Raw genomic sequence first — 26,854 nt, forward strand, 5'->3', positions numbered from 1 at the left:
GGATAATGAATTGCTTTTATCCATAATGGTTTATTCTGTTGACTGATGGTTATACATACCACCTTCAGATAGTACCTAAATTAGTGACTTGCCATGGTAATTCCCATCTCTCCCTCAACTTGTAGGATCTAGTTCAGAAGCTCAAGTTTTCTGTGAGGGTATGGCAGACTGGTAGGGTAACTAGGCAATGCAGTGGGTAGAGCACTAGGCCTGGAGTCAAGAAAGTCCAAGTTCAAATCTGGCCTCAGACACTTGTTGGTGTGTAGTCTTAGGCAAGTCACTTAACTCCTGTTTGCCCCAGTTCCTCATCTGCAAAGGGGGAACATGCTAGAGAAAGAAATGGCAAACCATTCTAATATCTTTACCAAGGAAACCTCATGGACCAAGTCCTTAGAATTAGACATACCTGAACAAATAAACAACAACAAATGGGGGGCAGCTAGGTAGCACAATGGATAGAGCACCAGACTTAGAGTTAGGAGAACCTGGGTTCAAATGTGGCTTTAGACACTTCCAAACTGTATGATCTTGGGCAGGTCACTTAATGCAATTCATCTAACCCTTGCTGCTCTTCTTAGAATTGATACTAAGACAGTAGGTAAAAGTTTTTTAAAAACAAACAAGAAACGACTATGATTTTACATAATGAACTGAATCAGTGACTCCCAGGACCACATTGTGTTCAACAACTGCTAAGCATTCTGTTAGACATTAGGGATGAAAAGACAAATTCCCAATTTCCTGCCCTTGAAGAGCCTAAGTAGGAGTAAACAGGTAAAACGCAAAATATATACAGACTTTATACAGAGCTTCCTTGGGGAGGAAGGAGAGCAGTATTTATTAACTATTGAGAATCAGGAAAGGTCTTTTGTAGGAGGTTAATACTTGACCTCAGCTGTGAAGGGAGCCAGAAGTCACAAAAACCCAAGATAAGGAGCTAGAGCATTCTAGGCATGGGAAATCCAACAGTTTGCATAAAGCTTGGAGATAGACTATTTTGCGCTGGAAACTGCAGGAATCCCAGTTTGGCTAGAGCATGAAGTATGTAATGGGAAGTAATATACGCTGACTCTGGAAAAATATGTTGGAGCTTGACTGCAAAGGGCTACAACTATTCAACTGAGGAGTTTGTATTTTGTCCTAGAGCAGCATTGGTGAACCTTTTAGAGATCATATGCCCAAACTGCACTTTCATTTTGCCTGTGAGTTGAGTGCCACCCCCAACCCCCCCCCCCCCATTCCAGACAGTGGAGGGAGGAAATGCTCGAATTGGGCTGCTAGGCAGGGGGGTGGGGCATGTAAACAGTGTCCTCAAGCGTGTTGGAAAGGGGGAATAGAGCAGTCCCCTCTGGCATACAAGGGCACACATGCCACGCTTTTGCCAACACAGTCCTGGAGGTAATAGGTTGCTCCTGAAACTTGTACTGGAGAATAATATGGTCAGTCTCCTGTTTTAGGAATATCAATTTGGCCACAGCAAGGACTATTAATTGGTGAAACTCATTTATAAACTGATAGGTAAGAAGTAATGAGGTCTTGAATTAGACTAGTGTGAGTGGAACAAAGAGGATGGACAAGATCTACAGTGGAAATAGACTTACTTCCATGCCTGGAATATTTTTTTCAAGACTCAACTCATATGTGTCCTTATACAAGCCCTATCCTAATTTCTTCTCCCTCTCCATCCCAATTCCTAGTGACTTTTCCCCTATATAAATATAGATATATATATATCATATGTGTATAATTTACATTTACTTATCTATTCATGCTGTTTCCCTCCATCAGAATGTAAAAGCCTTGAGGGTAAAGAGTTTTGTTTTGTATCTGTAATGCCTAGCATGGTGTTTTTGCACATAGTAGGTACATAAATAAATGTTTGAATGAATTAGGATTTAGAAGGAGTATTGAAGAGCCCTAAGATTGGGAGTCAGGAAATCTGGGTCTTCTGGTTTTTCCTGCCCTGAAACTCAGTACCTCAGTTTTCTTCTATCTGATAATGCCTAATGCTCTCTCTCTCTCTCTCTCTCTCTCTCTCTCTCTCTCTCTCTCTCTCTCTCTCTCTCTCTCTCTCTCTCTCTCTCTCTCACACACACACACACACACACACACACACACACACACACACACACACACACACACGCTATGAAGATATGTTGAGTATAAGTTTCAGAAGTCTTCTTCTAACTCCAGAGCTGATTATCTGGGGCCCGAGAGCAGACATTTGGGGAAGAGAAGAGGAAGGGGGTTAATGAGTAGTCTTTCCTTTTTGAACTAACTCTATTCTCCCCATCTCCTCTTCTCTGCAGTTGGAGGCCTCCTCTCCCCATTAAGTGCCTCTGCACTCAGTATTGGCCTCCCACTCCATCTCCCACGCTCACTGGTGCCACTGCTGTGGGAAGGGCCATGGCGGGTCGGGGAGGCGCAGCACGACCCAATGGACCAGCTGCTGGCAACAAAATCTGCCAATTTAAACTGGTCTTACTGGGGGAGTCAGCAGTGGGCAAGTCAAGCCTCGTCCTACGCTTCGTCAAAGGACAGTTTCATGAATACCAGGAGAGCACAATTGGAGGTAAGCTTGGCCTAAGGGAAGGTAATTTGGGAGGAAGAGTGGGAGAAGGGAATCTTGAGGAGTCCAGTAGCCAAATAAGAATACTACAAAGGAAAGAGACTGCTGCTTGCTTTCCCAGGCTTCTATTAGACTTGACACTCTTTATGCCTCTATTCTAGCAGCTTTCTCATACCCTCTATTTGCCTTTTCATCATACCCTGGTTGACCCTCAACTTGAATTCTTCACACACTCATATTTGGGGAGCCGTCCCTGAGGTTTGGAGTGAGTGGGAACACAGACTCAGAGGAAACCATGGGAAACAAAATCACATGAGGCAGAAAGTAAAACCTAGCTGTGAACTAATAGTCAATCCTAAGGAAGCATATTTTGAAGAACTCTGGCCAGGACATAATCAGGATATATACAGAATAAAGAGCATTCTAATTCATCTATGCAAGGAGTATTGCATGCCTGGCATGTGCAGTGTACTGGACTGGAGGAGATTTAAAGAGGAATAAGATATAATCCTTGTTCTCAAGGAATTTGTATTTTGTCTACTTCGTATTATTAGTATAGATTTATCTTCCCTACCAGATTTTCAGGATCATAAAACATTCAAATCAGGTCAGAGGAAGGGAAGAGATGCCTTCTAGTTTGGTGGGGGAGTTAAAGGAACACTTCATGGAGGAGGTAGATGGTTTTTTCTGGGCCTTAAAGAATGGGCAGGCTTTCATTAGGGAGAAGGAAGAAGGATATCCCTTGCTTGAAGAATGAGTTGCTGAGGCAATGAAGCACTGGGAGACAAGTTTTCTGGGATTGAAGTTCAGTTTGAAATACATGAAGGGAAATAGCATCAAACGATGTTGAAAAGAAGTCAGCCCACCTTGAAAAGGGTCTCAGATGGCAGACTGGAATTTCACTTTCATTTGTGGCATATGAGGAACCATTGAAGGTTTTTGAACAGGGAAATGACCTCATTCAACTTGTACTTTATGGAGATGAATCAGACAATGGTAAGAAGGATTACAATGAGAAGAAAGTGGAGACAAGGAAGACCAGTTACAAATGTTTTTGGAGTAGTCATAGGATCAAAGAGTTAAAGCTAGAAGGGATGTCAGAGAGGCTGTCTAGTCCAGCTAGATGAGGGCACTGAAACTCAGTGAAATCAAATGACTTGCCCAAGGTCTCATAGGTAGTAAACATCAGTGGAGCAATTTGAATCCAGGTTCTTTGATTTCATAGTCTAGTACTCTTTCAGCTGCTCCCAGCAGAGCAGGCAGAGCTAGGTTTATAGCAGTTAAAATGGAAAGACTGTAAGTGAAGTCAAATCACTTGGACTCCTCCCATGGGAGGAGTCAAAGATAGCTCTGAAGTTATAGGCCCGGGTAGCTAAGAGAATAATGGTGCCATTAATAAAAATGGGGAAGTCAGGTAAGGGGAAAAAAGGCAGACTTTAAGAGATGGTTTCAGTTTTAAATATGCTTAAGCTTTTATGTACCAGTAGAAGATGAAGGTTGAGATGTCAAATATTTAAAATTTAGGTATGGAGTATAAATATGCTATTGCCAGAAGCAGATTTGGGAGTCCTCTTCTTTGAAGTCATAGCTGAAACCATGAGTAGATCAAGAGAAAAAGATATAAAGATAGAGCCTTGGTGTATAATAAACTAGCAAAAAAATTATCAGAAGGCATTTTTTTCTCGCCCCCCCCCCCCCATTCCCCCAGAGTAGAGCAGTCCAGAACATGTGTTTGGAAATATAAGGTATCTTATATCTTAAGGAGGTATAAGAAAAAGAGGATAATTGGTGGAGGAAAGTGCCTGCCAGAGGAGATGGGAGGGACTGGTACTGAGGATTGGTAGGAATCCCAGAATCCCAGGCAGAATATCCCAGGAACACTCTTTTAAAAAGTATATAGAAATCCAAGTTGCTCTCTAGAAGAGCATTTCTAGATAATTGACTTGAGACCAAGAAACTAGCCCCTTCCTTGCCCCAACCACAGGAGCTCATTTCCCAAATTGGCCTGGTGAATAGAACAGGGCTGGGTTTCCTGAAGCTGACCTTTACCCTATCTTTTAAGCTAGGTCTGTGTGAGCAATTTTCCCTACCCCAGCTGACAGTCAGCATTTAGGATATGAGGCTCCCATTCCTTTCTGAGGAATTATGCATTGGTATGATTTCTCAGTGACCTGTGCCCAAGGAGTGTCATTCATGACGGGAAGGGTTTGAGATTCGTCTAGATTTGAGTTACTATCTTTTCCCGTCATGGTAAGAGACTTCTAGGCAGCGGAAGACACAAACAGGTCATATCAGCAGTTTTCCTGCTGCTTCCTCAGCACTTGGTTCAAGAGGAAGAGATGGGGAAATGAGGTGGCACCCTTCATTCTTTGGGGAAGGGGGAGGGGAGGGAGAAGGAAAAGGAAGACAACTGCCAACCTTTTAAACGAAGCTGCCCCTAAATTCTTTGGCTCAAAAGGAATTGTGTGTATGTTTGAGCTTCTGGGATCTCCCTTAGAAGCCATGTGTACATGCTCACCCTAGTGGTGAGAATCCAGATTTCTATATTTTCCTTATGTTCAACTAATGAAGGTACCTAACTGTGTGTCTAGGGTAGCAATGTTTATGCCTGACAATCAGCTGTTTGGACATTGATTTTTCTTTTGCAGAATTAAGGGAAGGGGATCATTTTAGCTAGTTCATCTAGGGATGTGATAGATCATACCTTTGGCTTCCTGGGTAAATGAACTTGAGTGTCTTATTGCATGCATTGTTGGGAATTGAAGGCTGGTGGAAGGAATCCTTGGACCAGCAAAGGATTTAGTGAGAGCCAACCAGAATATCACCCCCTCATTCTTCACCCGAGGCATAGCTCTGATCATATCTTTCTTCTGTTCAGAAGCTTTCAGTGGCTTCCTGTTGCTTCCAGAATAAAATATAAAATCAGTCTGGCTTTTAAGACCCTCTTCAGCCTGACTGCAACTCAAGTGGTATTACTCCCTCTGCTGCAGCCCAGCCAGTCTACTAGTGGTTCCCTAATCTCTACAAATGTCTCTTGGCATTTGTAGGAATGGGCCTTTGCACCTAGAATACTCTCACTCATCTCTGATTCTCAGGTCTTCTTCAACATCAGCCCTAGGGCCACCTCCTAAGATCACCTTGTATTTATCCTTATGCATTTTCTACTCCTCAGAAGACAATTTCTGGAAGGCAAGTACTGTTTCTTTCTTTGTTTTTCATATTCTCAGCACCTAATACAGTTCTTTCTACCTAAGAGATAGATAAAACTTAATGTTTCCTTTATGTGAAGTGGTAGCCCATAACTGATCTGCAATGGCTGGAGGCATTCTGAAATAATAAATTCCCCTAAGGTGAGAGCTGAGAAATGTGAAGAAGAATAGGTTCACAGACTATGAAGTGAAAAGCAGACCTGAGAAAGAATCCTTTTAACATTATGTGGGACAAGTAGTCATTCAGGTTTTGCTTGAAGATGTTTGGCAAGGGGAACCCACTGCCTCCTAAGATGCCCTTATGAAGAGCAAACTCTTCATTGGTAGTTCTTTGCATCGAGCTTAAAGTTGCCTCTCTGCAACTTCCACCCTTTTCCCCTAGTTCAGTCACCTAGGACCAAGCAGAACAAATCAAATCCTATTTTCAAGGAATTACCAATAATTTCAGAAAGCTATAATTTTTCAGACTCCAGTCTTCTCTTCTTTAGTCCATAGCACCTTCAGATGATTCTATTATGACATGAACTGAAGACTCTTCATCATCCTTAGTATCCTTCTTTGGACATTCTTTAGTTTATCACTGTCTCTTCCCAAAAGACAATGCCCAGAACTGAGCATACTATTTATTCCGAGTGTGAGTTGATCAGGGCAGAGGAGAAGATGTACCACCTCCTTAGTCCTAGACACTTTGCTTCTTGGTGCAGTTTAAGCATACTTGGTAGCTTGCTTGGACTTCCATGTCATATTGCTTCATAGTGAGTTCAAAGATGACCAAGCCCCTCAATTCTTTTTCAGATGAACCACTGCCCCACCATACCTTCCCTCTCTTGTGTTTGAAGTTGGCTTTATGGAATCTAAGTGTAAGACTTTACATGTATTCCCGTTGAATTCCATTTTCTTTGATTGGCCCAATGTTTTGGCCTGCCCAGATCTCTCTGGATCCAATGTGTTAGCTATCCCACATAGTTTTGTTAACTGAAGATTTAATGATTAATTAATGACTATTCTTTAGGTTTGGCCATTCAGTCACTTCCTAATTTACTTTATTGTATTATCATCTAACTCACATCTTCACATTTTCTCCACAAGAATAGCATGAGAGATTTTATCAGATACTTTCCCAAAATGTAGCTAAGTGATATATATATATATATATATATATATATATATATATATATATATATACCACATTCCTTTGATCTACCAAGTTAGTGACCTTTAAAAAAAAGAAAATGGGTTTCATTTCATGAACCAGGTTGACTTTGTGATCACTGCCCCCTTTTCTAGGTGGCACTAAACTATTCCTCTAATAAATAAGTTCTAGAATTTTGCCAGGAATCAAAACTCATAATCCCTGGCCTATGGTTTTCAGGCTCCACTTTCTCCTTGATTGAAAATAGGGACATATTTTCTTCTACACTGAGACCTCTCACATTCTACACATTTTTTAAAAATGTCATTTTTCTTCACTCCCCCCCCTCATTGAACATGCCTTTGTGACAAAAAAAAAAAGCAATTAAAACACAATTATCTAGTCCTGAAACAGGTACAGTTTGTATCTATTTCTCTCTCCCTTCCTGTTGCTAAGCCTTGAAATGGAGAGTTTTGTTGTTGTCATTGTCATTGTTGTTGTTTTCTGTCCTCTGGGATAATCATTGGATTTTCTGTTACTCAGTGTCTAATTTCTTTTAGTAATCTTTTCATTTATATCATCATAGATATGATGTATATTAGTCTATTATTGCTGCTTATTTTCCTTTATATCAGTTCATAAGTATCTTTCTACATTTTTGTGAATTTCTGATTCATTTCTTTTTTTAGCTTTTTCTTTGAGTCCTTGAATCAATACAAGTATTAGTTTCAAGGCAGAAGAGCATCAAGGGCTAGGCAGTTGGGGTTAAATGACTTGCTCAGGGTCACACAGCCAGTATCTGAGGCCATATTAGAGCTCAGGACCGCCTGTCTGTTGGCCTGACTCTGTTATAGATTCATCATTTCTTAACCAAACAATAATATTGTTATATTTATATCATCTTTTCAACCACTCTTCCCTTGATTGATAGTTTCTCGTTCTTTACTATCAGAAAGAGTGCTGCTATAAATATATGGCACAGATTAGACCTCTATTGCTGTGTTTATTTCTTTGGACAGTGGTTCTTCAAGTTTCACTGATTGTATTTTAATAGTTGCATCTTTCAGTACCCAAAATATAATTGAGCAGGCCCAGGTAGCCTGAGTTTTTCTGGGGCAGCAGCAAAGTTATTTATTTAGTTATTTTGGACATCAGTTCCTTAATAGTCATATTTGTGAGATCCTTCACAACTGCTCTTTCTCTTTCCTCCCTTCCTCAATATATGCCTAAAATGCTGTGACCCAGTCATGTCATGTTCTGGTTTGGTTGTTTTTGTCATCGTGATGTACTCATTTTCTTCTGCCTACTTCATGTTTATTCTAGTCATAGACTTCTCGCTATCAGTCCCTTCCTTCCCTTGCAGAGAACTCCTCCGACTGGGAGATTAGAAAAGGGTATCAGGATTCTCTGTAGAGCCCAACGTGAATGGGCCTTAGCTTCCCTACAACCCATGGGATGGCTTCTTTTTCAGCGGCCTTCCTCACACAGACTGTCTGCTTGGACGACACAACGGTCAAGTTTGAGATCTGGGACACAGCAGGACAAGAGCGGTATCACAGCCTGGCCCCCATGTACTATCGGGGAGCCCAGGCAGCCATCGTGGTCTATGACATCACAAATACAGTAAGAGCATCACCACTTTTTCCCCTCATCCTTCCAGAACTAGATGGGCCCTGTGTAACTTTGAGCAAGGCATTTAACCTCTTGTGATTCTCCATTTTCTCATCTATAAAAGGAAGAGCTTGGACTAGATGACCTCTAATGTCTTCTAGTTTCTAAATCTGTGGTCCTGTGATTCCTTGTTATTATTCTGATTTATTTTTTTACAATCTCATATCCATTGAGTAGCAGATAAAAACATTGACATAGAGTACCCTAAGTCAATTTAATATTAACATTCTGTTGGTAGTCTCTAGGTTACATGTGGATTTTCAGTTTAACCAGGCATCGCAAATAACCCCAATTTCAACTATCATCTTGGTTTTTAAAAAGTGTTCTTGATCTCAGTTAAGATCCTCCCCTCCCAGTTCTCTCCTGAATCAAATAAACCATTAAGCCAAACCAGCTGACCCATTGATTGAGACTAGCAGCAGAAGCCCTCCAGTCTTGCCCTGACCTGCATTGGCTTCCTTGCCTCTGAGCTTGACTGCCCTGGAGTGGGAGGGGCTTTGGGATATCATTTACTGTTTCAGCTTTATAGTCAGTGCAATGGGAGAGAATCTTTTCTCCATCCCTTTAATAAGCCCCTCTGTCTCACCCCCAGGATACATTTGCACGGGCTAAGAACTGGGTGAAAGAACTGCAGCGGCAGGCTAGTCCCAACATAGTCATTGCACTTGCCGGCAACAAGGCTGACCTGGGCAGCAAGAGAGCTGTGGATTTCCAAGTAAGTAGAGGGCCCATCATTTCCTACCTTCTTTCCCTTACCCAAAAGCAAGGTTTAAGAGCCCAGAGCCTCAAAAAAGCCGGCAGCATGTCAGTAGAGCTGGGAAGAGAACTTCTACCCTCTCTGTTCCTATCTAAAGGAAATTATGTCCCTGGTGTCTTTTTTGGATGGCTTTTCCTAGGATTTGAGGGGTAGGAGGAGAGACAAGGGGATAGCAAGACCTTTGGGATATAGCTGTTGGTGTTGTCTTCTCTCCAAAGAGAGGAGAAACAAGTAGGAATGGGAAAGGGTGACTGAGGTTCATGTATATTTTGTGGGATAACAGGAAGTTTAGAGTAGTGAGAATGGAAAGGATCCAAAGTTGCTCAAGTCAGAGGCCATTACAGGGAAGGTCATTTAGGCCTGACTACACGTGTATGGGGGGGATGGGGGGTGTACTTTGTGGTTTCTGTCCAAGCCAGCTTCCCTTTCTTTCTATTCAAGGAAGCACAAGCCTATGCAGAAGACAACAGCTTGCTGTTCATGGAGACATCAGCAAAGACAGCAATGAATGTGAATGAAATTTTCATGGCAATAGGTGGGTTCCCTTGAATTCTTCCCTTCCTGCACTACCAGATTGTATCTTTGACCTGGGAACCATCCTGTGGTTTCTTGGGGTCTCTAGGACTCTTTTTATTTGCAAAATCTTTTTTCCTTCTTGATGTTAGGTAAAATTTGCCCTTTCACAGATAACTTTTGGTGTTTGTTTAAACCCCAAGAAGTAAGCTAGTGATCTAGAGCATTTAGGCCATTTCTTGTTTTCTGTCCCAAAGTCTGAGGGTTATTTGGATTCTGTGTGGCTTGGTGGTCCAGAGTACCCTGCTTCCTTGTTGGGAACCAGCTACCTCTCAAGACTGTTATGCTTTTGGCCTGAAATGGCCAACTTAAAATTGAAGTCTACTATCAGAGCTCAGGTGAAGGTAGGGCTTTGGATTCAGCTAGTCATCCAACCACATGACTGGTTACTATACAAACTCTTTTTTTCTTTCACCCTCTAGCTAAGAAGCTGCCTAAGAATGAGCCCCAGAATGCACCTGGTGCCCCGGGCCGGAATCGGGGTGTAGACCTCCAGGAAAACAGCCCAACCAGCAGGAGCCAGTGCTGCAGCAACTGAGCACCCACTTTGCCCACCCACTGCCCCCCACCTCTCCCTGCCTGAACAACCTGACTGGAATCCACTCTAACCAATCGCACTTAACGAGAGCGAGCCACCACCATGGGGGGGTGGGGGAGGCTGCCGTGATTTCTCCATATATTTTTTGATCGTAGGCTGGAGGGAGCTATTCCACCCGCACCTTTCTGTACAAATACTAATTCAATTTTAAGTCTTAAGTCACTTTTTTAATATATATGAACTTCAGCTCTTCCTACCCCTCCCCTTTTATTCTTTTCTGGTGGTAGCTGCATGTCCCAATTCTTCTCCCTACCCTTGTATTTTTTAGGGGTGGGGGGATAGGGAGGTGGTTACCCCTTCTGTCCCTTTTGCTGATTGGGAGAAGTGTTGGTAGCACTTCAGTCTCATAAGCTCACTCACCACCTTGGAGTGGGTTTTGTTTATCTTGGGATGGAAGGAAAGCCCTGGGTGGGGGAAGAGAACTAGGAGGATTTTCCCTCAGCTGGTTCTTACTGGGGCCACCCTACCCCTTTACCCCACCCCACTGACTCACAGCCTAGAGAGAAACAGCATTATTGTGGCAGCCAAGAACCCTTTACCCAAATCTCCTGCTACCACCTGGACCTCTGGCTCTGAGCCCTATTTTGACCAAATCATAATGATGAGTATTTGGGGGGGGGGGGAGAAGGGAATGGAACCAACTTTTTCTGTATTTTGTATTGTATGTTTTCTTCAACATGTAACCAATCAGTATCTTGTCAATATAGTACACCGATCGACCTCTCACTTGACTCTTTATTTCTTTTAGTTAATATTGTTCTTTGTTCTTTAAAAACAGATCCCAGTAGCTTCTGATTTGAAAAAAGCTTTTTTTCCCCCAATTAAAAAGGGGGTGATTAAAGGAAAAATTATTTCCCCACTTCCTGAGCCAGATAGGGTAATGATGCATGAAGGGAGGAGGGCCCAGAAGGTAGTGTGTGAATGACCTTTTCCCTCTGTAAAAGAAAAATATGAGCAAATGGGGACTTTATTGTGAGGGCTGCAGTCCTAAAAGTTAGGGTCTGCAGACACACAGTCTAAAATCCTGAGCTTTTCAGCTGACAGATATTTATGCTTTATGCAAAGGAGCCAAATTTACACAAATTTACCCCAGAAGGGGTTAGCCAAACTGGATCTTCTTTACCCTGATCATTCCTCTACCTTCTCCTGGAAGTAGGGCTGCCTGGTGTCTCTGTAAAGTGGATTGCACAGCCTTTGTCCATATATGGTGTTAGAGATTACTCCAAGATTACTCTGGAGTTTCAAAGACAAATGAGCCATCATAATCCCACAGCCTCAGGAGCATCTGGACAGTAAAGGCTTGTGCAAACTCCCTTTGACAAAGATAATTTGTAAGGTACTATAAGGAATTTTCTTTATTATTTTTGCTCACACTATGATTATTGACTATTGTTTCTCATATATAATCAATAATCAATAGTTAGGATTATTACTATCAAATCTTATAGGATTACATGCAAAGGCTATAAAGCCATTAAGAAATATTGAACAATGAATATTGAAATTTGCTTAATTAAGTTATCCTTTACACTATCCTCCTTTGCCATGGGTCTGTGAACCTATAGAAGCAGTGTGGATCTGTTTGAATTTCTGGCATGACAGAAGATGCTTACCAACATTTTTTTTCTATCTTCCCTCATTTTTCAGGAGCTGTTTGGAAAAAGGTTGGTTGTCACCAGCATCTGAATGAGATGTCTTCTCATTTATCTACAAGTAGTTTCATGTCTACTTTAGGCAGGATCTAGGCATCTGGGTGACTGGTCTACCCCTTCCTTCTCCCTTTTAACCCCCTCACTTCCTGGGGTTTTAGCTAATGGCGAAGATGTCCCACCCTGCTTATATTAAAGTCAGTTTGACCTACCTTACCCACACTATCAAACCACTAAACTGTGGCCCAGAAGCATCAAGCACCAAACTACTGTCTCCCTTCTATCCTTCTACTAGGGGGAATAATGCTAAGGACTCTGATGCTTCCATTGCATATACTTGAAAGCCTAACTCATTTGAAGTACATGTATTTGCAAAAGCCCAGATTCAAGACCAGTAGCTGCTATTGTTCTCTAGTAGTGATGCTACTTTCACTTCCTTGGAGTCAAATTAGCTTTAGTGTTAGGTTCTGGGAAGGGGAGACAGCTCCCTCAGTCTAGGTAGTTGAAAGGGAGTGCTGAAGTGACTCTTTTTGATAACTGTCCCCAGAGTTAGCAGACTCCTGATAAGCTTTACTATTTTGTAAGTGGGTTGATTTTATTGTCCCCCTGCATCAGAGGTGACAGACCTGGGTCATTGCTGCCAGAAACACTCCTGAATGGGGCTAGAACCAGATTAAAATGTAAGTAGGAAATATTTTTTTAAAGAAAAAAATATAGTAAAACTGATATTATATTTTTAAACTAATTCAATATATGGTCCAAAGGGATCCTTATAGAAGTTATTAGTGGTTTCCTGTTTTTGAGTTTGACATCACTGAAGTGCACAGGGCAAAAGGGCCATCCATCAGCTCCTTGATTACATTAACTCTCCTATAAATGTGTCCCATCTAGGCATTGTGGATTTAAACCCTTTAACTGACTTGATTTCGCTACTTCTTACATCTTTTTTCTCCCCCTTCCACTGTGTGAGCACCCTGTTGACTTTTTCTCAGATCTGTCACAGTATTGTCTCCAGGTTCTGCAGTGGATAGAGCACATGAATTCAAATCCATCTTCAGATACTGCAGTAACTGAACAAGTCTCTTAACCCCATTTACCTCAGTTTCTCATCTATAATGGGAACACACTGGGGAAGGAAATGGCAAACCACTCCAATGTCTTTGCCAAGAAAACTTCATGGGTTCATGTGGTGTTTGAAACAATTGAACAAGAACAATGTGAGCAAGGTAGTACCTTTCTCCGGTCTCTTTTACAGAGATTTCTAAGCAAAGGGGCTTTTCTGACAAATACTCCTTTTTTAGTTTCCCATCTGCCACAGGAAGTCAACCCATCTACATAACTTACAACTTTCTTGGGGTGTTAACAGGTACTTTTTCTAGAGAACCCCTGTGATCTCCATTCTTGCCCCTTTTCTCATTTTCATGAAATCCCTGGGTCAAAAGCAGTTTGTATTTTCACACAATTTCAAATTTCCTTCTAAAACTTCCTGCTCTTCAGAGTTGAAGCTGCTGGCACGCTATAGTTTCCTTTAGTTTATGTGGATATATCTCTAGGTCCTAGATGGAAGTAGCTCTAGCTAGATCTAAGTAGGGGTTGGAAGAGTAGGCAGCAGCATCTTGGTACATCCATCAGGCATTGCTCCCAATGCCTGAACCCTCAGGGACCACCCAGCCACCCATCATTATCAAATTCTGGGAGGTTGAAGCTATCCTGTACAAATTCAACTGGTACCTTGGCTCCTTTTGTTCCTGCTTCCTCCCTCCTGGCTTCTGGGGCTACTCATTACCTTTGGTTGGCTAGTCTCTTGATCTTCCCCTTCCTGCAAGTTTCCACATTTTCAATTTTTTGTTGCACTTTTTCACCAATTACATGTAGAAACTTTTTTTTCACATTTGTTTTCTGACATTTTGCATCCACATTTTCTCACCCTTTTCCCAGACGCAAGTAATCTGATGTTGGTTGTATATGTGCTTTCATTCAATACATGTTTCCATATCTTCATGTTGTGAAAGACATCACTGACATAAGACAAAACTCATGAATACAGAAAAATGGTATGCTTCAAATCTTCATCCAGATTGAATCAGTTCTTTTTCTATTGGTGAATGCCATTTTTTATCATGAGTCTCTTGGAGTTGTCTTGGATCTTTGACATTGCTGAGAGTTGTCATTCACAGTTGATCATCTTACAGTACTTCTGCAATTGTGCACAATGTTCTGGTTCTGTGGGGCCACATTTTTAGAGGAAGTGGTCAGGGAGGACTTAAAATATCCCAGCTTCAAGTTTGTGGCAGGTCTCTACACATCTCCAATTCCTCCGGATTTGGCCAGGTTCACCTGTACTACTTCTTACTCCTCACCTCACCTACCTCTCACTGAGACCCTTTTAATACTCCAACTTTTATCTTGAATACAACTCCTTTTATTGACCCTTTAAGAAGGTTCAGTCCCTTCTCCCCAACGCTTCTTTTTTAATAAAGCCAGGACCATTCTTAGACTAAGGGGACTCAAACTCCTCCCCACTGGAGGGGGTCTCGGGCTCCTTCCGGGAGATCTCCCATCTCAAACTGTACAGAACCAGTAAGGGGGGAGAAACGGTCCTCGGAGAGCCTGTTTTCCTCCACCTTTCCCAGTGATTTGACCCTCCAGAACTCAAGCGAGAACTACGCCTTTCTTTTCCCCTTCCGCTCTTCCGGGGAAGCAATGACCCGCATCTCTGCACTGTCTCCACTCGCACCCTCAATTCTCGGGTTTCCTAGCCCCTGCTGAATGGCCAAAATATCTTTAGTCCAGCTGCGGCTCCAGCCCAGAAAACCTCTAGGTGGGAGCGAGGGGTGAATTTGGCGGGGCGGGGCCTGGCGTGGGGACAGAACAAAGGGTTCCCCCATTGTATGACCCCAAACCCTCTTAGGGCGCCATCCCTAGAAGACAGGGGCCAAGTCATTCCCAGGATCAAGAAAGGACTCGGAACCTGGGCTAGAGGAGAGACAAGGGACAGTACTCCGTAACTCATTCTCTAGGGCCTCACAGAGCCCCAGGAGATTTGAGGAGGGGGAAGTAAGGGTCCCGGAAGTAAGTCCTAGGGCAGGCGGGGAAGGCAGAGACTACGACTCCCACCATGCCTCAGCGCAGCGGCGCGTGCGCAGTAGCCCCAGGCGGCCCATGCGGCCCTTGGGCTGGGTGCGCCTCGCAGCGCTGCGCTGCGCCGCGCCGCGCTGCGCAGCGGGGGAGGCTATGGCGGAGCCGGCGCAGGCCCAGGCCCAGACTCCAACCCAAACCCAGGTCCAGGTCCAGGCCCAGACCCCGCAGCCCCGGAGCCTGCAGTCTCCGGCTCCGGCCCCGGCCCCGGCCCCAGCTCCTACCCCCTGCCCAGGCCCGGCCGCGGCCCCAGCGGGGGCACCAGGGAGCGGGACGCCCGGGGTGGGGAGCGGGGCGCCTGGAGCCGGGGGTGATCCGGCGCGGCCCGGCCTGAGCCAGCAGCAGCGCGCCAGCCAGAGGAAGGCGCAGGTCCGCGCGCTGCCCCGGGCCAAGAAGCTGGAGAAGCTCGGGGTCTTCTCGGCCTGCAAGGTGGGGCGGGGCCTCGGGGAGCGGGGGCGGAGCCAGTAAGCCTGGGAGTGGAGTCTGGGCAGGAATGGGACAGGACCCCCCCCCCCCCCCCAACCTGAAGATGCTTTCTGCAAGAGGACTCTCCCTCCCACTCCTTTGGGGAGTGAAACCAGGCTGGCACTGTCAGTATGTCTAGCAATAAGCATTTAACAAGCGCCTACTATTTATCAGGCATTGCTAAGCGCTGGGGATGCAAAAAGAGGCAGAAGACAGCCCCTACCCTAGAGAAGCTTACTGTCTAACGGGGAGACAACATGCAAACAAATATGTACAAACAAGTTACACACGAGATAAGCAAATAGTAATCATCAGTAGCATAAAGATGAATAGGAAAGGTGAAATTTTAGCTTGGACTTGAAGGAAACCAGGTAGTGAAAAATGAGGAGAAAGGGAAAGAGTTCCAGGGATGAGGGACAGGCAAGGAAAATGCTAGGAGCTAAGAGATGGAATGGCATCAAAGGGGACAGTGTCAGCCTGGAATAGGTACCTTAAAGGTGGGGGAGAGGATGTTGAATGTGGTTTCTACCTCCTTACCCCTGTCAGGCTAATGATGCTTGCAAGTGTAATGGCTGGAAGAACCCCAAACCTCCCACTGCTCCCCGAATGGACCTGCAACAACCTGCAGCTAACTTAAGTGAGGCCTGCCGGAGCTGCGAGCATCCCCTGGGTAAGGGGCTGGGGTGGCAGCAACTGAAGCCAGGGAGAATGGGTGGGAGAAACAAAAAGAAACCCTCTGCTGTCTAGGTTGCATTATCACTGCAGAAGTGAACTGATCTAGGTGTCTCTATCATAAATGCCTATGAAGATCAGAGATCTTTTTTTTTTTTAAATCCATACCTTATATCTTAGAATCAATACTGTGTATTGGTTCCAAACCAGAAGGGTGGTTAGGACTAGGAAATGGAGGTTAAGTGACTTGCCTGGAGTCACACAGCTGGGAAGTGTCTGAGGTCAGATTTGAACCTAGGACCTCCCATCTCTAGGCCTGACTTTCAATCCACTAAGCCACCTAGCTGCCTCCCCAGAAATAATCTTTAAAGGGGGAAATGGGTCAGAGGCACTGGGAGTGTATTCTAGAGAAGAAGGTAGACATTCTTATCACTTTAGAACAGGATCTACACCCCACCCCAATCCCCTGTTGGAAGCAGCAGATTAGCTCTGATTTTTAGCCATCTTGGGTACTCACCAGACATGGAAGGAACCAATCCATTTGGCTGGATTTTGGGGGGCCTCAGAGGGGAGTCCTCCCCACTCCCATTTACTGGAAGGAGCAGAGACCCTAATGATATGTCACCAGTCCCTCCCCAACCCCAGTGAAGATGTTCTACCTTCCCTGCAGCTGACCATGTGTCCCACCTGGAGAACGTGTCTGAGGATGAAATCAACAGGCTGCTGGGGATGGTGGTGGATGTAGAGAATCTGTTCATGTCTGTACACAAGGAAGAAGACACAGACACGAAACAGGTTTACTTCTACCTCTTTAAGGTGAGCCTAGTTAGGGATGGGTTTGGGGGAGGATACAATGAAGGGGTTTGGGAGAAGTAGTAGGGAAAGAAGAACTTTGGAAACCTTTTTTTTCCTCACCCAGCTTTTGAGAAAATGCATCCTACAGATGACACGACCAGTAGTAGAGGGATCACTGGGAAGTCCCCCCTTTGAGAAGCCCAATATTGAGCAGGTATGTCTGAGGTGGGGAGGGGCTGGTAGAGAGATGTTACTTCTTCCAAAAAATGGGTGAGGATGATGATGAGGTATTGGAGTAGTATATCTAAAAGACCTGTTTTCAGAAGGATATTGGCAAACTAGAAGATGGTGAGGGTAGTAAGAGGTGCCTTGAGACCATCCCAGACAAAAATCAGTTGAAGGACCTGGAATATTTAGCCTGGAGAGGAGGAGGAGGTAATGGGTTTGGTCTTGAAGGGCTGTCCTGTAGAAGATGAATTAGACTTGATCTGCTTGACTCCAGAGCACAGAACCAGGAGCAATGAGTGTTGAAAGGCTCATTTTTAATTCCCATGACAGGAAAGACTGTACTGGAGCTTTCCAAAAGTAGCCTCAGGAGGGAGTAGCTGGGTAGCTCAGTGGATTGAGATTTGAGAGATTAAGAGCCAGGCCTAGAGATGGGAGGTCCTAGGTTCAAATCAGCCTTCAAGACACTTCCCAGCTGTGTGACCCTGGGCAAGTCACTTGACCCCCATTGCTTAGCCCTTACCACTCTTTTGCCTTGGAACCAATACACAGTATTGATTCTAAGATGGAAGGTAAGGGTTAAAAAAAAAAAAGTAGCCTTGGGAGGTAGCAGCATCCCTGTTCTCAGAACAGTGGGTCAAAAGGCTAAGCACCTTGGGAAGAAAGGAAAGAGTCAGAGGAAGATGTTGTTGGAATGGGGTGTCAGCCCTCAAGCTCCAGTGCTGACCTCACCCCCATTTCTCGAAGGGTGTACTGAATTTTGTGCAGTTTAAGTTCAGCCATCTGGCCCCGAGGGAGCGGCAGACGATGTTTGAGCTCTCCAAGATGTTCCTGCTCTGTCTTAACTACTGGAAGCTGGAGACTCCTGCTCAGTTCCGGCAGAGGTCACAGGGTGAAGATGTGGCCACCTACAAGGTCAATTACACCAGGTAGCTCCTAGGGAAGCTAAGGGAAGCTAATGTAGACTGAAGGCTTTGGGGAAGGAGAGGAACAGTGAGGAAGGACCCAGTGATTTTCCTGGGTAGGAAGGAAATGGGATAAAAAGATAGTGTTCGATAGTCACAAGTTCATAAAATGTTTAGGGCTAGTAGTCATCTAGTCCATGAGGGAGGGGCTGATCTGGAGGGGGATTCTGGGGGAGAGGTTATCTAGAAACGGAGCCAGATCATTTGAGCTAGGAGTCCAGAAGTTCAGCCCAGAGACTCTTCAGTGTTTTTTCTTTTTTCCAATCCCTTTTGCCCCAGGTGGCTGTGTTACTGTCATGTCCCACAAAGCTGTGACAGCCTGCCCCGATATGAGACAACCCATGTCTTTGGGCGAAGTCTCCTTCGATCCATCTTTACTGTTACCCGCCGACAGCTGCTAGAGAAGTTTCGAGTGGAGAAGGACAAACTGGTACCCGAGAAGAGGACGCTTATCCTTACTCATTTCCCCAAGTATGTGTTGGTTCAGCCTAGCAGAATTACCTTTCCCTGGCATTGGAGCCCCTTGTGTCCCATTTCCCCCCACTGTTCCCTTCTTTTGTATTAACTCATTTTTCTACTCCCCATTTGAAGGCACTTCTTCCAAGAAGTCTCCCTTGACTGATTCCATAGTAACTCTAGCTCATCCAACCATCTCTCCAAGCTCTTGTCTTTGTGGTTCTGTCCAGCTGCTGATTTTTTCTGGTTCTCTTCTGAGGATATGTCCTGGTGCTCCCCAAGTGATTGGGAACCCCTAGTGGGGGAGACTGTGTCTTCCAAATCATACAGGGAGCTACCTGAGGACCTTCTCCCAAGAGGCAGGTAGTTCCTACAAGGGGTAGGGTTGTGTCTCCTCTGCTCATCCGTTGCCTGTCACTAGCACCCTGGCCTTTGAGGTTGTCTGACAGAGAAATCAGTCACAGGAATCAGCTTGAGAGCTAAAAGGGACCTCAGAGGCCGTCTAACTCAACCTCATTTTATAAATATGGAGATTGACATTCAAACTTGCTTCAAGTCAAATACAGCTAATAAGTGGTAGAGTGTGAATTTGAAGCCAGTAGAATATAAACTTTTTGAGGGCAAGAACTTTGTTTTTTGGGGTTTTTTAACTTTGAATTCTTAGTGCATGGCATTTCGTTGGTGCTCAGGAATTGCTTGAGTTGAATTGGAATCTTCTGGTTCTAAATCCAGCATTCTCTCCACTGTAGTATGTCATGGTAGCAGTTCTGAGGGAACAGTGACCATCACTGACCATTCTGGTGGGGAATGGGGAACAGTGAGTGATTGGCCTTCATCCTGTTGTGCTTCTCAAGGAAGATACCTTGTGTCTGATTTATTCCTTTCTCAGGTTCCTGTCCATGTTAGAGGAAGAAATCTATGGGGAAAATTCCCCTATCTGGGAATCAGGTTTCACCATGCCTGCTGCAGAGGGGCCACAGTTAGTTCCCCGTCCAGGTACCTAGCTTTGTAGGGTTCCTAATCCTATTGATACCTAAAGGGCAGAGCCCCACAGGGGTCAAGTGGCAGCCATATAAAGGGAGGCAGGGAATGAGAATCTTGTATTGGGAGGAAGATCTGAGTTTCTTTGTGACAGATCAGCTCCCTTCAGGTGGAGGCATGGTGGAGTGGGGATGGGGGGGGGGGGTGATTGTTCTCTACTTTATATATCTTGCCTTACACCATCCCTGCCTTCCTGCCCCTCTTTCTGGATATGTGTGTTGCATCTCAGCCACTGTCAGTACTGCAGCTGTGCCAAGTGCCCCGTTATTCACCCAGAGCCTGGGTGGCAGTAGCAGCAGCTCCCTTGGCCTAGACCCTGGAGGGACAGAGCCCATGCCAGGTGAGTATGCAGTGACCAACCTCTGACCCTTCCTACTGGACCTCCTCTTTCCCTCAACTGGCACTCTGCCCCCTCCCTACACTGCCTCCCTCCACTACCCTTTTCCCTGGAGCTTTCTGCTTTTTCTATTCCCTCTTACAAATTTCCCACTCTGCCTTTGTGTCGCTGATCATTTCTGATTCTCCATTCCTTCCTGCCATAGGTGAAAAGAGGAAGCTCCCTGAGAACCTGACCTTGGAAGATGCAAAGCGACTTCGAGTAATGGGGGATATACCCATGGAATTGGTCAATGAGGTCATGTTGACCATCACAGACCCTGCAGCCATGCTTGGGCCTGAGGTATTTGGGTATAGATGTAGGGAGCTACTGGCCCTGTGAAGGTGGAGGGAGTGACCAATATTGACCCTGGCATCTAGAGTCAAGGAGCCAGGCAAGAATGGCTCCTTCCCATCATGTTGGGGATCACTGACTTTGTGTCTCCTCTGCTCCACATCCCTCCCCACTCAGACCAGCTTGCTGTCAGCCAATGCGGCCCGGGATGAGACTGCTCGGCTAGAGGAACGTCGTGGGATCATTGAGTTCCATGTCATAGGAAATTCGCTGGCACCAAAGGCCAATCGTCGTGTATTGCTCTGGCTGGTTGGGCTACAGAATGTTTTTTCTCACCAGCTGCCCCGAATGCCCAAAGAGTACATTGCCAGGCTTGTGTTTGACCCGTGAGTCATTCTTGGCTCTTTATTCCTGTTCTCTGACCCCCTAGGAATGCTCTTATCCCTCCAATTACCCTGGGAAGACCTTCTCTGAGGCATTTACCTGATTCCTAGTCTCGTAGACTAACCATATCCCGAGAGGGGGCACACCCATGTTACCCTTACTAGCTTTATACTTGTCTGCCTCTTTTTCCCTACCCCATCCCATTTTCTGACTTGAGGATAGTTTGTCCAATGTCCTTATTTTCCTAGAAATGGCCCCTTCTAATCTCTCCACCTAATCCCTAAGGACAGAGGTTGGGAAGAACTCCATGGTAACCCCAAGAAGGCTGGGAGATTTCCCCATTAGGAGCCCCTACTCCCTACCTCCAATGGAGTGAGTTGAGGGAACCTGAGCCTTGATGAAGGGTTTTCAGGAGCAGTGACAATGTGCCCCCCACCAATTCTCCCCTCCCTCCCATTCCCTACCCCAAGGAAGCACAAGACATTGGCCCTCATCAAAGATGGACGGGTCATTGGGGGAATCTGCTTCCGAATGTTCCCCACCCAGGGCTTCACGGAAATTGTCTTCTGTGCGGTCACTTCCAATGAACAAGTCAAGGTAAGGTGCCCTCCCTTTATGATCTTATTTCTCAAGCTTCTGTCTCTGGAATCTCCTCTTGGCAAATTCATTACCTCCATTGCCACCCCTTCCTCTCTCCAACTTACCTTTTCCTCTGGACATTCTCAAAGACCACCCTGTCAATCAAGTCCAAAAGCCTTTATTAAGCCCCAGCTCTGTGCTGGGCACCATGTTCAGAGTGGAGAGAGAGTCAAAGATGAATGGTCCTTGCCTTCAAGGAGTGTACACTGTATCATGTTCTACATAGGCCCAGGAAATGTCAGAATGTACTTAAGATTAATTCAAAGTGATTAGGGGTAGGTTTGAAAGTATTAACGATGGGGAGAGGTTCCCACATGCTCAGGCACCAGGCACCTTGAGGGTTTCCAAGAGGGGAAAGTGAGTCCAAGGTGCATATCATGTGGCACATATATACCCGACTCTCCATCCTACGTCCCCAGACACACATATCATCTTCTTTGCCCCCCCCCTTCCCCTTCTGCCTCCTCACTCAGGGGTGCCAGTTCCTCTTCCTTTTCCCTGGAGTGACCCCCTCCTCACTGGTAACTTGCCATCTCTTAGGGATACGGGACTCACCTCATGAACCACCTGAAGGAGTATCACATCAAACACAATATCCTCTACTTCCTCACCTATGCGGATGAGTACGCCATCGGCTACTTCAAAAAGCAGGTGACTCCAGACTCTGGGCCCTACCTCGAGCTCACTTGGGTCAGGTGTCCTTGGGCCAAGTGGCAGGCTTTTCTTCATGCCTTTCCCCTTGGCACAAATGGAGGTGGGTCTTCATTTGGCCCCACAGACTGCCCCAAAGCGAGGTGGGGGAAGCCCTTCCCTCCCATCCTAGGCTCCTGGCATGAGCTACAGGGGCAAATCCTTCTTCAGGCCTCCCCTGCTGAACTGTCAGTGCCCCATGCCCACCAATAAGATTGAAGGTCCAGAAAGAGTGAAGATCTTTTTGGAGGGGGAAAGAGTATGGAGGGGTGCTCTCTCAGGGTGCATCTGACCGATTGACCACTCTGAGCACCGAATGCAGATGCAGAGGTGAGCACACAGTCCTTGGCCTCAGGCACACGGTCTGCTGGCTTGGGGCTTTGTTTTTTCCCTGGACCTTCAGTGCATCAGCGTGGGGAACTTCTGGTGTGGAAGCTCTTTTCACGACTGCAGCTTGGCAGCCTGTTCATAGCATAGGCTTGGAGAGTTGTCTGGGGTGTGGAGTCAGAGACTTGCCTGGGGTCATGCAGCTCATGTGTGTCCAATGCAATCCCACCAGTTCCTAACTCCAAAGCTAGCTCTGCCTACCAGGCCAGAGAGCTCCTCCCCCTGCCAGCGTGGTTGATTGAAAAGCATGTGTTCAGTGACTGTGTGCCTCTCCCAGGGTTTCTCCAAGGATATCAAGGTTCCCAAGAGCCGCTATCTGGGTTACATCAAGGATTATGAGGGGGCCACGCTGATGGAGTGTGAGCTGAATCCCAGGATTCCCTATACTGAACTTTCCCATATCATCAAGAAGCAGAAAGAGGTAGCTGTGACTGTGAGGGCACAAGTGTGTGTAGGGAGTGGGGGGCTAGCCTGGTGAAAGAGTGGGGGAATGGGGACAGCCCCCAGGGGCTTGGGTCACTGCCAGACCCTGCTACCCTGGAGCTTTTTTAGATGCTCACTTTCTGTCTCAGTAACAACTCTAAGAGAGAAGGGCGAGGGCTAGGCTAAGCAATTAGGGTTAAGTGATCTGCCCAGCTAGAAAGTGTCTGGGGCCAGATTTGAACCCTGACTCCAGGCCAGGCCCTTTCTCCGCTGTGCCACCTAGTTGTCCCTGCCATTTCTTGGATTCTGCCAATCTAAGCAAGCCTGATGCCCTTCTCCTATCATCCTTTTTGTGCCCTCCATATGTTTGCTTTGATGGACATTCCCCCCTTTCCCCCCTTCCAGATCTGAGCCACAGTTGAGTTTATCAAGGGCTTATTTACAAGGCCAACTTCAAGCTTGCCTGCAGGGATCACTGTCTAGTGTCAGACTTCCTAGGCCAAACTCAATCATTGTCCTTCTCCCCTTGAATTTGGGAACCCCCATAAGTTCAGGTTGCTGTCCCTGGCCTCTTCCCTTTCAGTGTCCTTTTCCCTCCTTCCTCCCAGAGCACTTGGAAGGAAGGGCCAGGTTCTGCCCTTTCTGAGAAAAAACCAGTGAGAGAGCTCCTGCCCTTTGTTTTGCCCTCTCTGTGAGGGAGATTAAGATCACACCTGCCCTTAGAGGAGTCCTTCTCCTCCTCGAGCTTCTCTTTCTGCTCTGTTGGGAAGAACTAGTGGGGCCTGGGCTTACTACCTCTGTAAAGTCTTTTCTACTCTTGAGACTCAGTTTCTTCCTCTGTAAAATAAAATAGCTGGACTTAGAGAATCTCTAAAGTGCCTTCCAGTTCTAAATCTGGTCTCCTGTGGCATCTTGGTTCTGGGGAGAAGAAGAAACTCAGTTTCCCCTCTATACCTATGGGAGGAGGCTGAGGCCCCCATCCACTTCTCCCCTCCAGATAATCAAGAAACTGATTGAGCGCAAACAGGCTCAGATTCGGAAGGTGTACCCGGGGCTTAGCTGCTTCAAGGAGGGTGTAAGACAGATCCCTGTGGAGAGTGTCCCCGGCATCCGTGAGTGGCTGGCATCTGAGCTGCCCGGGGGGGCAGCCCCAGGCAGAGCTTGTAGGTTTGGGGATGGTATTGGGTGAGTAGGGGTGAGGGGCTGTTGTTACTGAGATCAGACAGGAGGCATACCTACTTTGGAGACCAGTAGACAGTGAGGGGGATTCTCTTCCCAGTTCCCTTCCCTGTCTCCCACCTTCCCCAGCTCATGTTCCAGAGACATTCTGGGACAAAGACTTGGCTCACTCCAACCTCTCCAGCTCTAACTATAATGCCCTGCCTCCACTTTTCAGGCGAGACAGGATGGAAGCCGCTGGGGAAGGAGAAGGGGTGAGTGTTGTGGATGCATTGGGGATGGGCAGGACTGAAGTAGGTGAGGCAGTGGCAGAGACCTTTAGACTCCCCTTCTTCCCTGTCCCCCCAGGAAGGAGCTCAAGGACCCTGACCAGCTCTATACAACCCTCAAAAACCTGTTGGCTCAGATCAAGGTATAGAAGACACACCTTCTGCTGCCCTGCCTCCCCAGAAAGGCAAAACCAATCTCCCCCCCCCCCCCCCAACTAGTTTTCTGTAATATAGGGTAGGGATTGGGGTGGAGAGGGGAAGCTATACCTGAGGGAGAAGAGAGGCAGACGGGATGAGGGGATCCCCTTCTGCTTTGCCTTCGATAGCCCCAGTCCCTTCCAGGTCATCTGCCCTTTTCTTTTCCCCTTGCCAGACCCACCCCAGTGCCTGGCCCTTCATGGAGCCTGTGAAGAAGGCAGAAGCTCCAGATTATTATGAGGTCATCCGCTTCCCCATTGGTGAGATCCCTGGTCATGGCCCTGATCTTGAATCCTTCCTCAGGCTTCCCTTCTTCCTGAAAATCTGTCTTCTCCTGAGTCTGGGCCCTACTTCCATCCCTCAGCTGTTACACTCCCACAGTCCCCCCACCCACTCTTCGGAGCACAGACAGCTCCTCCTCTCCCCCACCCTGCACTGTTCCCCCCAGACCAACAGGACTCCCCTGGACAAGGCAGTGGAGGCACTGCTCTCCCACCCTTGGGGTGCCCTTGTTCCCTTCCCTCAGCGTCTCACCCACCATCTCTGATCCCCAGACCTGAAGACCATGACGGAGCGTCTCAGGAGCCGCTACTACGTGACTAGGAAACTCTTTGTGGCTGACCTGCAGAGAGTGATTGCCAACTGCCGGGAGTACAACCCCCCAGACAGCGAGTATTGCCGCTGTGCCAGCGCCCTCGAGAAATTCTTTTATTTCAAGTTAAAAGAAGGGGGCCTTATTGACAAGTAGGGGGACCCCCACTGGGCTCCTCAGCCTGCCCAATACTCCCTAGCTCCTTGACCTTGGGGCTCACTCACAAGTAGGGGGACCACTACAGGGCTCCCCAACCTGTTCCCTGATCTAGAAGCCTTACTGGCAAGTAGGAGGACTCCACCAGGCTCCTCAGCCTGTTCCTGACTTGGGGAGCTCAAAGGCAGGGGGACTCCCATCAGGCTCTCCAACCTGCCCCTTTACCTTGGGGGCTCACTTGACAAGTAGGGAGTCCCTACTGGGCTCCTCAAATTAACCCCTCACTTTGGGGGCTCATTGACAAGTTGGGAACCCCCACTCTTTCTCAGTCCTCCATCCTCCTTTTAGTTCCGGACTCAGACTCCCCCACACCCTTTCTGCATCCCTTCCACCAGTGGGAGGAGTGGGTAGAGGGGAACTTCCTCTACAACTGTCTAGGAATTTTCCCTATCCCTAGTATAGGCTCTTGCCCTAACCCAGACCCCTCTCCCATCCCCGAACCACAGCATCGTGTCTGCCTCAAGAGGAAGAAGACTTCATAGTCAAAAGGTTCTCAGACCAAGTTTCACAGGGCCCTGCGGGATGGGGCACCCTCAGCTCCACAGCTCCTCCGCTGTATCCGTGGTCCTTCCTCGTGCTTTGGGGATTTTGCTTTTTGGGGGCCAAGGGCTGACTGCTGTCTTGATGTATTGGGGAGCAGGGGCCATTAGAAATGAGAGGGGCTATCAGGTTAGGGATGCAGCTTGGGAGTAGGGCTCCCACTTCCTTCTCTGCACTTGTCCACTCCAGCCATCATCTGTTCCCTTCTAGGGATCTGTTCCCTCTGCATCTACCCCACCTGGGGAACAATAAAGCTCTGAGGTTGGTTTTTTCCAATGGTCTGTGGTTTGTGCTTCATTCTCCCATTATCCCTGAGTAGCATGACCCTCTCCCTAGATTTTGAAGCCCTTCCCCCAGCAGCCCTCCCTAGGGCTCCGAGCCATCTCTCCCACTTGTTTGTGCTGGGCCATGGCTAGAAGCCCTTCATTCCATCCCCCACCTGCCCAGGTTTACTCTCCTGGATGGGACCAACGTCTGACCCAAAGCCCAATATCGTCCTTCTCTACTGAGCCTGCTGGGATGAGAGTGGGAGGGGTCAGAATCTCAGCCCTTTGGATTTCTGAACCTGAGTCAGGCATAGGCTCTGGAGGAAAAGCCCAGTTGGTAATGGGGGATGATTCCCAGGTGAGCAGCGGCAAATTGGGAAAACAGATCCACTGAAACAGTCCCGAAGAACAAGGCTTTGATCCAGACGGACAAGGAAACGTTGGGAAGCCCATCTCTAGGAAAAACCCAGAACTAAAGAACTCAGG

General features: G+C 46.6%; 2 protein-coding genes across 6 annotated transcripts in view; both read left to right on the forward strand.

Moving 5' to 3' along the window:
* Window positions 1–11,235, forward strand: part of RAB5C (RAB5C, member RAS oncogene family) — a 49,064-nt gene extending 37,829 nt beyond the window's left edge. For all 3 annotated transcript variants that reach the window (XM_001363987.4, XM_007482189.3, XM_056816758.1), the window contains 5 exons: window positions 2,310–2,572; window positions 8,382–8,533; window positions 9,174–9,296; window positions 9,780–9,873; window positions 10,334–11,235. In XM_001363987.4, the coding sequence (XP_001364024.1) occupies window positions 2,407–2,572; window positions 8,382–8,533; window positions 9,174–9,296; window positions 9,780–9,873; window positions 10,334–10,449 (651 nt within the window). In that variant the 5' untranslated portion in view covers window positions 2,310–2,406 and the 3' untranslated portion in view covers window positions 10,450–11,235. The remainder of the gene's footprint in view (window positions 1–2,309; window positions 2,573–8,381; window positions 8,534–9,173; window positions 9,297–9,779; window positions 9,874–10,333) is intronic.
* Window positions 11,236–15,305: 4,070 nt separating this feature from the next.
* Window positions 15,306–26,378, forward strand: KAT2A (lysine acetyltransferase 2A). 3 transcript variants are annotated; one of them, XM_056816755.1, is made up of 18 exons: window positions 15,306–15,725; window positions 16,308–16,431; window positions 17,104–17,249; window positions 17,353–17,442; window positions 18,201–18,382; window positions 18,698–18,889; window positions 19,764–19,870; window positions 20,145–20,255; window positions 20,458–20,594; window positions 20,763–20,971; window positions 21,440–21,566; window positions 22,149–22,259; window positions 22,963–23,106; window positions 24,106–24,271; window positions 24,505–24,541; window positions 24,636–24,699; window positions 24,930–25,014; window positions 25,309–26,378. In XM_056816755.1, the coding sequence occupies exons 1-18, from the start codon at window positions 15,321–15,323 to the stop codon at window positions 25,500–25,502; spliced, it is 2,631 nt and encodes an 876-aa protein (XP_056672733.1). In that variant the 5' UTR covers window positions 15,306–15,320; the 3' UTR covers window positions 25,503–26,378. The 3 variants fall into 3 exon arrangements, with proteins under 3 accessions (XP_056672733.1, XP_056672734.1, XP_056672735.1); XM_056816756.1 differs by having other exon boundaries at window positions 24,106–24,220; XM_056816757.1 differs by lacking the exon at window positions 24,106–24,271 and having other exon boundaries at window positions 25,309–25,446.
* The last annotated feature ends 476 nt before the right edge of the window (window positions 26,379–26,854 follow it).

This window comes from Monodelphis domestica, chromosome 2, assembly GCF_027887165.1.
Source record: "Monodelphis domestica isolate mMonDom1 chromosome 2, mMonDom1.pri, whole genome shotgun sequence".
Lineage (NCBI taxonomy): Eukaryota > Metazoa > Chordata > Mammalia > Didelphimorphia > Didelphidae > Monodelphis > Monodelphis domestica.